Raw genomic sequence first — 12,257 nt, 5'->3', positions numbered from 1 at the left:
TCTGGCTGGAGGGTTTGAAACCAACCACAAAGGCTTATGTAATATCTGCTCTTATGCTACAGGGTAAAGTTGGGTACATCCACAAAGCATACCAAACCTCAGAAGCAGCAGCACAGGTTACCTGCCCACAGCTTACATGTAAAGAAAGTAAATCTAGTAAAGCTAAAACAATTTTGTACATGACTCATTTCTACTTTGTTATTTCTACATTCTGCACCAGGGCCTTTGGTTCCTACCTTGCAAAGTTCCACTTTAGGCCCAGAATACATGTTTATGTCATTTTATGCAGAGAATGCCCACCTCTGCTGCACTGTTGTTAAGGGTGTTATTATGGAAGTTTCTGATAAATCCATCAGTGTTATGTGTCAAAAGGAAGGACACACGTGAAATGTTTCCATCACTGTTAAAAAAATAAATAAAATCTGTCATAAATATTTGGTTAATGTGAACTCTAACGTACACCGTTGATTTAACACCTGTTGGAACAGTAACAGTTGTATGGAATGATACCACACTGATCATTAATAAGTGGTCAGTCACAATCCAGGCTGTGAAGACTTTCCTGTTTGCCTCAGTATTGTGTTTAAAGTTTTTCTTCTGGTTAGAACGCTGACTATATAAACAGGTTACAGTTTTGAAGATGATTTATTACATTTATTGCATTTCATATGGGCTTAATTGGATTCCTATGAACAATGTTCTTCTGCTTACATCACAGTCTGATATGAAGAACAAGACAAAGTGAGAACTATTTATTATAGAAGTGCTCACTTCAACATTATTTTCCCATTGAGGCAAACTGACAACACACAAGATGTGTAGTAAATATTGAGAGAAGCTGTTTGTGCTTCTTTAAGTTCTTTTTTCTGTAATTCACAGCTGCTGCTGGAGACTGCACACACAGAGCAAGAAGCAGCTATATCCCACTGGAGCGTGCTGAGCAAAGAAGCTTGGATATCTTTGCGACTGTACACTGAGACCAACAGTTCCTCAGCAGGCTGTCTGGTGGCAACTTCAGTCCATCTCAGGAACCCGTGGAAGGGTTTGCAGGCCCCAAACCGCTCTGCTCCATCTCTGCTATGACTGACATGTGCTTGAATTCTGCAGGGTGATGGTTAAATATCTCCACCAATCGGTAAGTCTCCCGTCTCTGGGTGCCGTAGAAGAGCTGCACCTGGTTAGCCAAACACTGAGCCTGCTGGACGGTCTGTGGAGATGAGGGACAGATGTCGAGGCCTTAAATACACATCAGGTGTGACACACTACATCCGCTGCATCGCTGTATTTGTGAATCTCTCAAGAACATAAAACCTCTGAAGTCTATTCATATAGGCTCGTATGTGGACTTACTATGAACTTGGGATCCATCTCTGCTGTCATGAGCACGATGCCCTTCTCCTCCTTCAGGTCTGGGTAGTGGTATAGGATCAGCTGACTGGGAGCATTCTCACCCAGCGTCTGCACACAGACACCATCAGGTAATTTACCGTGATAAACTCAAAGTGGAATTACGAGAGTTTGGGCAAAGTTGCTGTTACTGTAAATAGCCAAGCATGAAAAGATCAACTCATTTCCAAAAAACGTAATTGCTAATTTCAAAAATGTAACAAAAAAAACAAAAAAAGACTCTTTCCATCTTTTATGGTTAAAAATACCAAAGGAAAGATGCCAGAAGGAATGACTCTGTAAAGCCTAGTTTCACAAGCTCCGGAATCCAGAGAGTAATGACCTTTCCCAGAAGCATGTCAAGGTGTTGTAAGTCTGAAGCACTTTACCTGGACGTTGATGAGGGAGGTGAAGTGGAGCTCGTGTCGGGACCACTGACCCACAAAGAACTCGTAACCCTCTTTCTGAGGCAAAGCGTAAAGGAACTGAGATGAAGGAGAAACAGAGAAAAGTCACCGAGGTGACGACTTAGAAAAAGAGGGGAAAAAAATTGGGCTGCCTGAAAACAGAATAACAGCATCATGAAAGTCTTGATGATCAGATGGTTAATGAATAATCACAGGTATGACAATTTAAAGTCTAGTACTTTGCAGCTATTCAGTCAAACTTTGTTGCTGCTTTTGAAATACCCATCAATCACTTTCTACTTCAGCTTTTTTTTCTTATCTTCAGTATTTTTATTCCTTTGCTCCGAACTTCGGTCGGTGTTGCTGTTATTAAAGTGTTCAGAAATAACGTTGGCTTAGCTTCCAGAGCTTGCAGCATTGATCTTACCATTGGGCAGGACTGTGATCTGCTGAAAATCATCTCATAGATCTGTGTCTGCAAATACAAGAGAGGAGAGAATATTAGATCATTATGAACAGTGCTTATCACAATTTAATCTGCAACTATAAATGTTATCTTAATGGCATCGTTGCAGTGTTAGAGTGTTATTATCAGTCAATACCAAACTGCACAGAAAAGCCCCAAAGAAAAAAAATCTGCAATTTAAATGTGTAGATGAGTCAAAAACAAACATTCTAGGAAAGCAAGAACTTTAATTTTTTCTGTGTTATTACTGACACCCTGTCAAAGGAACTCTCTGCATCACTGCACAGCTTGTCCTTTTGCTTGTACATCATATGTGAGTTAGTATTACCTAAATAGCAATGAGACCACAGACTGTATATAAAATATCATCTTGCCCTGTCAGACAGCAGATCATCTTCCTCCATCTCACCAAACCTCCTTCATTACATCCACGACTCTTCTCTCTTTTCTTCCTGCTCTGCACACGTCCAAACCATCTCAGCTTTGTCTCCAAACATGATCTGTCCCTCTTATGCACTTGTTTCCAATCTTGTCCATCCTGGTCACTCCAAGTGAAAATATTACATTTTCATCTCTGCCTCCTGTCTTTAGTTCGACCATCACAGCAAGTCTCACTACCATCTTGTAAACCTTCCCTTGCTCATGTCCTTCTGTCACAAATCACCCCTGGCGCTCGTCTCCACCCAGTCCTGCACCACAACTCACATACTTCTCTATCACTGCTGACCACCTCATGCAGTACCATTGAGGGTTTTTTTTGTTTAAAAAAAATGTATTTGTATAAAATATCACATCATAAAAATTAAACCCAATGCTAAATTTACAAAAACCTGCATTCTCTTGCATGGACAGCAGGGGGTGATTCCTCCTACTTGGTTTGGTTGTGAGGAAGAACATGGCCCTCAGCTTTGTCACTCTGTGACCTAAGTAAACACTTTTTTGGTCAGTCTGTGGTCTCAGCTCTTATTTACAAGTTATGCTAAATAAAGCACAAAGTTCATTTTGGAAATTGAGCTCATTATTAGAATCAGAAAGACAGATAAATTACGCTATGTTCATTGGCCAATTAGTTAATCACAACTGTTTAGCCAATGAGCATGTTGTGTCACTTGATTTCTCTGTCACATCTGGTGTTTAAAAGCACATCTTTCCATCAAAGCTCATTGAACCATCAGATTTACTCTAAAGACTAATAGACAAAAACAAACAATCAGAAAGCCACGAAATATGAATATTATTTTCACATTTAAATCCAAGCAAAAAATAAAGGAGATAAAAACATAAAGAGTTTTAAGCTCACTGGGATGATGGCGCTGACTGTATCCTTGGTAGAATAATACTTCATCCAAAGCTGAGAGAAAAACAGGAAAGGTGAAAACAGTTTCAAAAGGTTTCTGTACAGAGAGTCTGAGGCTGATGTGCACAGGCCAATCCCACACAATCACCTCTGCAATCTCCTCGCCTGTCTTGTCCTTGATCATCTCCAAGTTGAGGATGGAGCCCAAAGTCTAAAGAAAACACATCACAGTCTGAGAGAGACAACAGCAGAAGGGGAAAGTGACTTGAGAACCTCACTGTAATCACTTAAGTTGCTAACCAGCTACTGCAGTCACTCACAGCTTGCAAGGAAGATGCTAATGTGCCTGCAGACACTTGTGCGCTACATGCCAAGTGATGTAAAACAGTGGAAAGTGCGATGTAAACCAGAAACAGAGACAATTCACCTTCAAAATAAAAGCTGCAGCTTTTAAAATGCTTTTCTTGCAGCAGTTAGACATAACTCTTAAATTCAAGGCGAACTGTCTCAGTATTCCATTTGTGTCCTATTCAAGATCCACTGCTGCCAACTGAGGCCTAAACCGCTTCTATCTTTAGCTCACCTTATTCTTTGTAAAACCTCCTGATGTTGCGTCACCAGCTGCCATCTTGTCCCCTTTTTCCAGCTGCAAAGATTCCCACAGCAAAAAGGAAAGGAAGACATTGAAATTCACTAACTAGAACCAGACCATCCTAATGCAAACCAGTTACACACATCTGAATAAAATTGTCTACGCAACAACACAATTGTTAACAAGTGGTTGTTAGAAACGAAACAGTTTCTAACTAGTCCATTGTCTCATCATGTTGTTCAGTTGTGAGCCCCGCTGATACTTCACCTCCTGCTCCATAAATCGGACGAACTCTGCCTGCTTCGAGTGTCCCAGCACTTCCTTATTGGCTTCATGCCTTTTCTCCAGTCGGGTCTTGTACTCCTGCGGTTTGGCACTACAGAGGATTCAGACAAAGTCAGTGTAAAAACAAATTAACTAACTAGCTATCTGTGTTTAATAACACTATTCTATCATGACTGTAACTGTACACATCATTATCATCTGATCACAGTTATTATTATCTTCAGGAACTTTTGATGAAAACATTAAAACAACCAATCGATCAGTCAACGGTAACAGTGGAGGCTGGTTGTAGTTATACTATAATCCATTTTCGTGGCTTTATAATAATAACATAATGAAACAAGTAAACTGTTAAAAGCAGAAATTCATTCACTATCTTCCACTGGGTACTATTCCAACAACTCTCAAAGTAAACAAATGATAAAGATTCACATTACATTTATGAAATGAATTTAATGGATATTTTTAATATTTATATATATTTCATATATACTACATGCTGGATTTCTCCTGCATTTTCACACGCCGACCCAATATAGTTTAACAATAGATATTCATATTAAAAACATATCAATAAATAATATTAGACAACTTCACTGTGGGTGAAATCTTTGAAGAGATACTCCGTATACCTCAGCGTTAATGTGAAACTGTAAACGACGGGAAACCTATCGTTTGTAAGGGGGTTGTGGTGGTGTGTGGCTGGTGGCTGACCTGCGCAGTTTCTGGATCTTGTCCTGGTACTTGCTGTAGTACGGATTCTCCTCTAGCTCGGGCTCCTTCCGCACCGAGAAGGCTCGGAACTGGACCGGGACCAGCCCAGGGATCAGCGTCCTGATGCCAGTGGCCCTGACCGCTAACATCCCCCGGTACAAACATGACATTTGCACCATTGCGGCCGCCATCTTTCCATCGTTCCCGTCCCACATCTATAATACTCCGGCGGAGAGAACGGTTTACATATTGGTTCCGCTACCCCCCCCCCCCCCCCCCCCCCCAAAAAACAAAACAAAAAAACAACAACAACAACAAACAGTTATCGCAAATAAAGTATCGACTTGTTTCAACATGTTTGTAATTGGACAACAAAGTCATGTTTTGTAGTAGCAAAATATGACTTTTTACAGAGAGAGAGGGAGAGCGAGAAAATTACAACTTCGTGTTTATAAAATGTGTAAATAAAGTAAAACTAAGTAAAATTAAATGAAAAAAAATTGATAGTTTACAACACGTAATCTTTTAAAATTCATCTTCAAATATACATAGGTATAACAATTAGGAAGATAAGATAAGATGGAGGCAATCCATGCGGGTTTGTGTACATTTTTACAATGCTTGTATCTCTAGGCTGATGATCTCAGAGATAAGTGGACGCCTGCAGTTTCCATCCTTATGTTACAGCCGTTCCCTTAAAAGCTGGAGGATTATTCTCGTTATGTATCTCCAAATGTATCAAACAGCAGTGGTGAAAGATGAACTGCTTTAAGTCTGATACCTGTTCTGACACACTGTAACCTGTAGAGGTCACTGTTTACTTTCAATACAAACTTCAGTGTTTTCACTATACATCAAAGCAGCCTTTGTTATATTAATGCCCTCACTTACTGAAGACTATCAGCTATATAATAAACTGCTCCAACTCCGAGGAGTCACTTACAGCTCTGACTTCCCTCACTGTCTGTAAATACAACACACACACATTATCTATTTGTGTGTGTGTGTGTGTGTGTGTGTGTGTGTGTGTGTGTGTGTGTGTGTATTATGCTGGCTGTAAATTTAATGAGATGTGTGTTTCCATGGTGACTGTCTGAGTGCTCCTGTGTTTACTTTCCACAGCCAATCATTTTTCAATCACTAATCAATAAACAAAGCAGTTGGGAGCAGTTCACAGCAGATGATTATGGCATGTGTGGTTGTGAGGTTATGTGTTCATATGTAGCAGATGCTGCATAACATATATAAGAGACAACACTATTAAGGAGGTTAGCTCATTTAAATAAGAGATGATGAATTCTGAAGATTTTTTTGTCTGCAGGACAAGTTTTTATTGATTGATCCAAGACAATGTTGCTGAACGTCTTTAGGTGGTATGGGTGACCTGTATTATGTATAAAAGTGGTGAATTAATGAATTCAGATAAACAAACCTACAAATTGATTATTAAAACATATCAATAACATTTTAAATCTACAGAATGACACATTAACTGTCAATATCTGCAGTGGGATTAAAAATATTAAAGAATACTGATGGTGGTGTATTTGCAAAACAACTGTGCTAAACGTAATAAAATTCCTCTACACTCTACATTTCGGGCAAGGTCATTACAGAAAACTTATTTATTAAGATGATTAATCACAGAATAAGTTTGCCTGGTTACTTTTTAGCTGCTAGGTCTGTTTTCACACACATGCAATGTGCAGTCTCTCAGTAACATGCGAACTGTAGCTGATCTCAGAATAGTGAAAGCAGAACCAGGACAAGCTGCTCTTTTGCTAAACCGACCAGAGGTTTATCCACAAGAGCACGCACAAGCAACCAGAAAATGCTGCTGGCCTCTCATGAAAACGACATAGTCAAGCAGAGTCAAGCTAGCTTCTAACTGCAGCCATTAGTTATTAGAAGGAAGTCTGCAAAGAGGCAACGTGAGATGTTTTATGTGACAGTACATTGTTTGAGATGTAAAATTGAGATTGATGAGATCTCTTTCAATAAAAAGTTTTTTTTTATTTTTTACATATTTTTTTTTTACTGAGCAAGCACTGTTGTATATGAAAACTGTAATCTAGATGGCATCAAACTGTCAGGAACACACAAAAAAAAAAACATCTAAAATTGCATATTGAGTTATACATGGAATATTTTCACCTCGTTAACAAGCAGCCTGCAAGTCTTTAGTGTTCTCTGCTGTGCTTTTATTCAAAGACTTACGGAGAACAATAAAAGGGTTTTAAAGTAAGAACAAATCTTGGAGAAAAGGCAGTTTTTGGCAGTGTTGACTTAATTTTTTAGGTCTGTGAATAAATACAGTCACTCACTGTGCTGTCATGCACAGAGAGTGGCACTTCCTCCTTTCTCACTGACCTACTGCTCTCCTCCGCCTCCTCGTCTCTTGGTCTCTCTTGGTCTCTTTGTTATGGGGGTCCTGCATGGAAGATGTATATTTTATGTGCAGCTCTGGAGGCTTTTACCATTAATTATAGAGAAACACTAAGCTCTCCATTTGCCGGACAGATGTTATTTTTTACTTAAGGAGAGAAAGGGGACTGTTCCATAATTCAGAGGTAATCCCGCTCACCAGAGAACAAATAAATAAATGAATAAATAAAGAAAGAAAAAGCAAAAACCACAAACATTTGGTACTCTGCTCCTGCGTGCTCAACACAGCAGCATGCACAGATTTCCTCCACGGTGTTCCACCTTTAAGTGCCTTCTGCGTAATAAATATGGAACAGCTGCTCCATCATTTCATTTTTTATTCAACCTCGAAGTATTTCTGAAAATCACAAACACACACACACACACACATTGTTGAAACATTTTTGAGCTTCAGAACAACGGTTGGATAAAGATGCCAAAGTGGAATTATTTGTTTCAAATCCAGACAATAATATAAATAATAATAAAGCAAAAACAAACAAACAAAAACACTCAGTCAGATATGGCACTATCTGTTGTTTGATATAGCAACAGACATATAAGACAATTTTCTGCTGTCAGAACCTGTGACACTACCACATGTACACTGAGAAACAGAGATTATAGGCAAAAGTGATAATTCAGTCTTATTTACTCGCAACAGGAACAAAACAGATGTGCAGGTCTACAGTTTGCAAAAATATACCTTTTAAATAGTGGTAATTTTTTAATACCACAAAGATTTGTCAAGCGTTGGGTTTTCGGCTGGTCGAACGAACATGCGACATGCGGTGTTGGACTTTTTGCTTCAGTATTTCCATCAATAGTAATTTATTTTGCCCCCTTTTGTATATATGAACCTATTAACAGGCTAATTGAAAAATGCAAATGACATGATTGATGTAAGTGTTTTAAAGAACCTTATTTCCAGCAGCTCACGAGGGGGCTCAGTCATTATAAAACTAATTATTAATAAAATGCTGCCCTGTGATAGCTACATCATTAAATCAAAAGCACAATAACTGAGTTTTTCTTTTTTTAATAATACACTGTTTCCTCATTACAATAAATCAATATATGAGAAACAAGAGTTCATTTGAATGTTTTTTAAATGCATCAACAAAATAAAATTAAGGCAAAAAAATAAATAAATAAATAAAAATAAATAAATAACAGAAGTCAAATGTAAATTTTTTTTAAAAAGTGGATCTTAAAAACAAAACTACATATAACAAGAAATAGTTAAAGGGGGCATTGCTTCATCAGCTGCTTGACGTGTTGCTGGGTGTCAAGAGTCTGAGACAATGTGTCCAAAGTGATTATGGGCTGGATTCACACGCTGAAGTGGTCTCACAGGCAGAATCTTGGAGTCCATGATACATGACACTGATTATTTTCCCCAATACCCTGGAATGAGCCACTACTCTGAGGCATGAAATGTGAGTCAGAAAATAAACGTCACCACTGCAGAAACTAAATAATAGTGTTTTTATATGATACATTTATATCATAGGTTTTTAGGCAAAAATACATCAAAAACATCTCACGTGGGGTTTTCTGGTAGTTTTGTGTAAAACGTGATGAGATGGGGTCTCCTCATTATACGAAGTGCAGTTCAGCAGACTCAGGGTTAAACAGTAGAAGAATCATTTACTGTGGGAACTTATGCATCTTTGCAGGTCATATTATCACCCCACCTCTGAGGCTGCGCTCGACCACTGGGAGCATTTTTATATATCAGAAAATATTCTGCTCATCCCCTCATTCACATGAGATACTTTCTAATCCTATCATCTCTGTCATCTGATGAGACAGGTGACAAAGATGGTTTTGCCAGGGACACCAACAGGATGTCACAGAGCAGAATGCCTAAGCTTGACCTCTTGAGAGTTGTCCAATAGAAAGCTTTTCCAGCTTTCTGCCCACTCAGTGTCAGTAATGCATAAACAAGCATGCACTGCTGTAGATAACAAATTGGTAAACAAATCTTAAAATGTTTGACTTGTGAGGCTTTCATTCAGAGAATTTTATTTCAGGATACTCTAACGCATATTGAATTGTGTTGAAGAAGTTGCCTGATAAACACTCCTCTGTGTCAGGGGCTGATGAGATGGAGATATTATACAAATTTGGGATCAATTTGGGATTCATCAAACCGTTTAATCCCGGATTAAATCACAGGCATGAAGTACAGCTCCTGCTTTTAGCTTTTTTTACTCAGATGCTAATCCAGGCTTCAAAATGTTGCCCGTGAAACCTGAAGTATCATTGTTTGATTTAATGATGCAGAAATATTAAGGAATCATCTGAAAAAAATCTACATATACTGAACATGTGATTTTGTTATTCACTGAGACTTTCTTTATGTAAGGAAGTGTGAATTAAATTTAGGGGCATCAAAAAAGACAAGCAAATAAATAAATAAAGAAAGACTGGAAAGGTCAGCAAAAAGGATGATTATTTTTTCCCCATATATTATTAAAAATGATCCAGCTGCACGTTATATTTGTGATATTTTCACGTGTACTCTTGGCGGTCGGGCTGAGTGCACAACGTGTGCGATGAGGTTTCATTTCAAACCTTGGGGTTTTCAGGGTCTTGGGACTACTCACTTACCCTCCCTCTGGAAAGCTGAAATCGCACCCCTGGGCCGGGAGATGACCCTTATCCACACCTCCTGCACACACACACACACACACGCACGGTTAAGCACTCACTCACACACACTCTCAGTGAAAAAAGGGTCGCACTTGGCAGAGGAATCCCATGGTTTTAGAGCGGGATCCCATTAAAAGTGCATGAGTGTGTCTGTCTAGGAATCAAGACACCCGCTCTGCTGCTGCTGCTCAGCCGATAGCTCTGTACCTGTGTGTGTGTGTGTTATTTATTCATGTACGCGGTTATTAGAACATCTTGTGGCAGGCATCACTCAGTCGTACTGGTTGTATCTAGAATGAAGCAAAGGAGAGCAGGTAGCTGTTTTATCTCTGGGTCTCAGGTCTTCATAAGATCACTAACTCAACCTCCAACCTCTGCAAGCACAGTCTGCACAACTTCAAGTCATGTTCCAGGACAGGAAACAATATACTCACGCTTGGAGGTGAGGAGCTTAGGGCATGAGTTTCATGTCGCGTTTCTGTCGCACTGACTGGTTTTCGCTGTCAGACTGTAGCTTTGTTGACCTCGAAACCTGAAATGCAACATTTCGTATTTTCGTGAAATGTGTAACAGAAACAGAGACATGGGAGGAACATTTAAAGAACAAGAGATCTGAAAAAGAGATTTCCCACCAATATTCTAACAGAACATTTTGTCGAGTTTAGTTCGGTTTCTTGTTCCTACCTGTAATGCTGTCGTCCTTCACTTACCTAACCAAGGCTGGATACACACTGTCCATTTATTTGGTTCTGAAAGTGAGTTTAAACATGACGTCATATAAGTAATTATATTCACTGACATGACATTTGACACAATGATGATCCAGTAAAGTGAACATAAGAAATAATATGTGCACAAAATTATGAAAACATGCATAATTATGTGTATAAATGAAGATAAAAAAAAATCGAATTATTTCAGCACAGATTAAGTCAGAAGCTTTCCTTTTTCAAGAACGATGCAAATATTACTTTTTGTGCACGTGGACATGTTGAACTTATATTACCTTCATTCACATCAGCCATAAAATGCAGATAAGTTTATTTTCTCTTCCCGCTCCTCCTGATTTCCAGCTCTCCTTTGCGGCAGTTTTGCAGCCCTTGCGATTAAAACAAACAAACAAACAAACAAACAAACAAACAAACAAACCAACACCCCCCCCCCCCCCCCCCCCCCCCACACACACACACACACACACACACACACACACACACACACACACGTGAACAGCAAAAGTCACGCTCACAGTCCGGCTTTGTTTGTCTCCTCTAGATGTCCAGTCTGTCTTCTCTCGCGCCTTTGCGCTCGCTCTGAGCACAGCGCTGCGCTGAAGCTCGGAGGAGCGCCGAGCAGAAGCTGCGGCAGGCTGCTGCGCTCCCAGCCAGCAGGCGGCGCTGCTCGTACGTTAAACAGGAGCAGCTGCGAGGCCACAGAAGAGGCCGACGAACAGCAGCCGAGACTGGAGAGGTCAGAGTGAATGAGAAACGGACGAAGCTCAGTTTACATTTACACCTCTATTATTATTATTATTATTATTATTATTATTATTATTATTATTATTATTATTATTATAGGCCGGTGACTGGAGAAACTGCTGAGCTTCTATTAAAAACAAACAAAAAAAACAGTTTCCCTTATCCCCCCTTTGTTTCAGCCCTCAATCTTTCCTTTCCTTTTACTTCTACCCCTTTCATCTCTTTTTTCCTCCGTTCATCTGTTCTTTTGTTTTTCTTGTTCCTTTCTCTCCTTGATTTTTTATGTCCTCGCCCTTCATTCTGTTTCTATTTCCTCCTCTTGTCCCCTCTTTTTCCTTTCATTTTCTCTCATTTTCTTCTTTTTAGATTTTCTTTTTATTAAAATCTAATTCTACCCACTTTATTTTACTCTTTCTTCTTGACTTATCTCCTCAGTTTGTTCTCTCGCCTTATTAAAAATATCTGCTTTCCTTTTCTCTCATTTTCTTAAATGTCTTTCTTTTCCTCCTCTCCTCTCCTCTCCTCTCCTCTCCTCTCCTCTCCTCTCCTCTCC

General features: G+C 39.3%; 1 protein-coding gene and 1 long non-coding RNA gene across 2 annotated transcripts; both read right to left on the bottom strand.

Moving 5' to 3' along the window:
• Positions 1-626: 626 nt before the first annotated feature.
• atpaf1 (ATP synthase mitochondrial F1 complex assembly factor 1) lies at positions 627-5,380 on the bottom strand. The gene is made up of 9 exons (XM_084910148.1): positions 5,148-5,380; positions 4,416-4,524; positions 4,140-4,202; positions 3,705-3,767; positions 3,560-3,610; positions 2,221-2,268; positions 1,776-1,871; positions 1,351-1,458; positions 627-1,207 (listed from the first exon to the last, which is right to left on the bottom strand). Exons 1-9 carry the CDS (start codon positions 5,360-5,362, stop codon positions 1,025-1,027), a joined length of 936 nt encoding a protein of 311 aa, XP_084766274.1. The 5' UTR covers positions 5,363-5,380; the 3' UTR covers positions 627-1,024.
• Positions 5,381-7,229: 1,849 nt separating this feature from the next.
• LOC146369738 (uncharacterized) lies at positions 7,230-11,328 on the bottom strand. Its single transcript, XR_014797403.1, has 3 exons — positions 11,236-11,328; positions 10,940-10,978; positions 7,230-10,761 (listed from the first exon to the last, which is right to left on the bottom strand). It is a non-coding gene; the product is annotated as an uncharacterized LOC146369738 (long non-coding RNA).
• Positions 11,329-12,257: the final 929 nt, after the last annotated feature.

This window comes from Perissodus microlepis, chromosome 17 (assembly GCF_051167445.1).
Source record: "Perissodus microlepis isolate ML-2025 ecotype Zambia chromosome 17, ASM5116744v1, whole genome shotgun sequence".
Lineage (NCBI taxonomy): Eukaryota > Metazoa > Chordata > Actinopteri > Cichliformes > Cichlidae > Perissodus > Perissodus microlepis.
This window is presented reverse-complemented; position numbering and strand designations above follow the sequence as displayed.

Coding starts and splice junctions, on each gene's coding strand:
- atpaf1 (XM_084910148.1), bottom strand. CDS start 5,362: ATGTGGGACGGGAACGATGGAAAGATGGCGGCCGCAATGGTGCAAATG. Junction 3,768..4,139: donor GAGGTTTTACAAAGAATAAG/GTGAGCTAAAGA, acceptor TGTTTTCTTTAG/ACTTTGGGCTCCATCCTCAA. Junction 1,459..1,775: donor CCTCCCTCATCAACGTCCAG/GTAAAGTGCTTC, acceptor GTCTGTGTGCAG/ACGCTGGGTGAGAATGCTCC.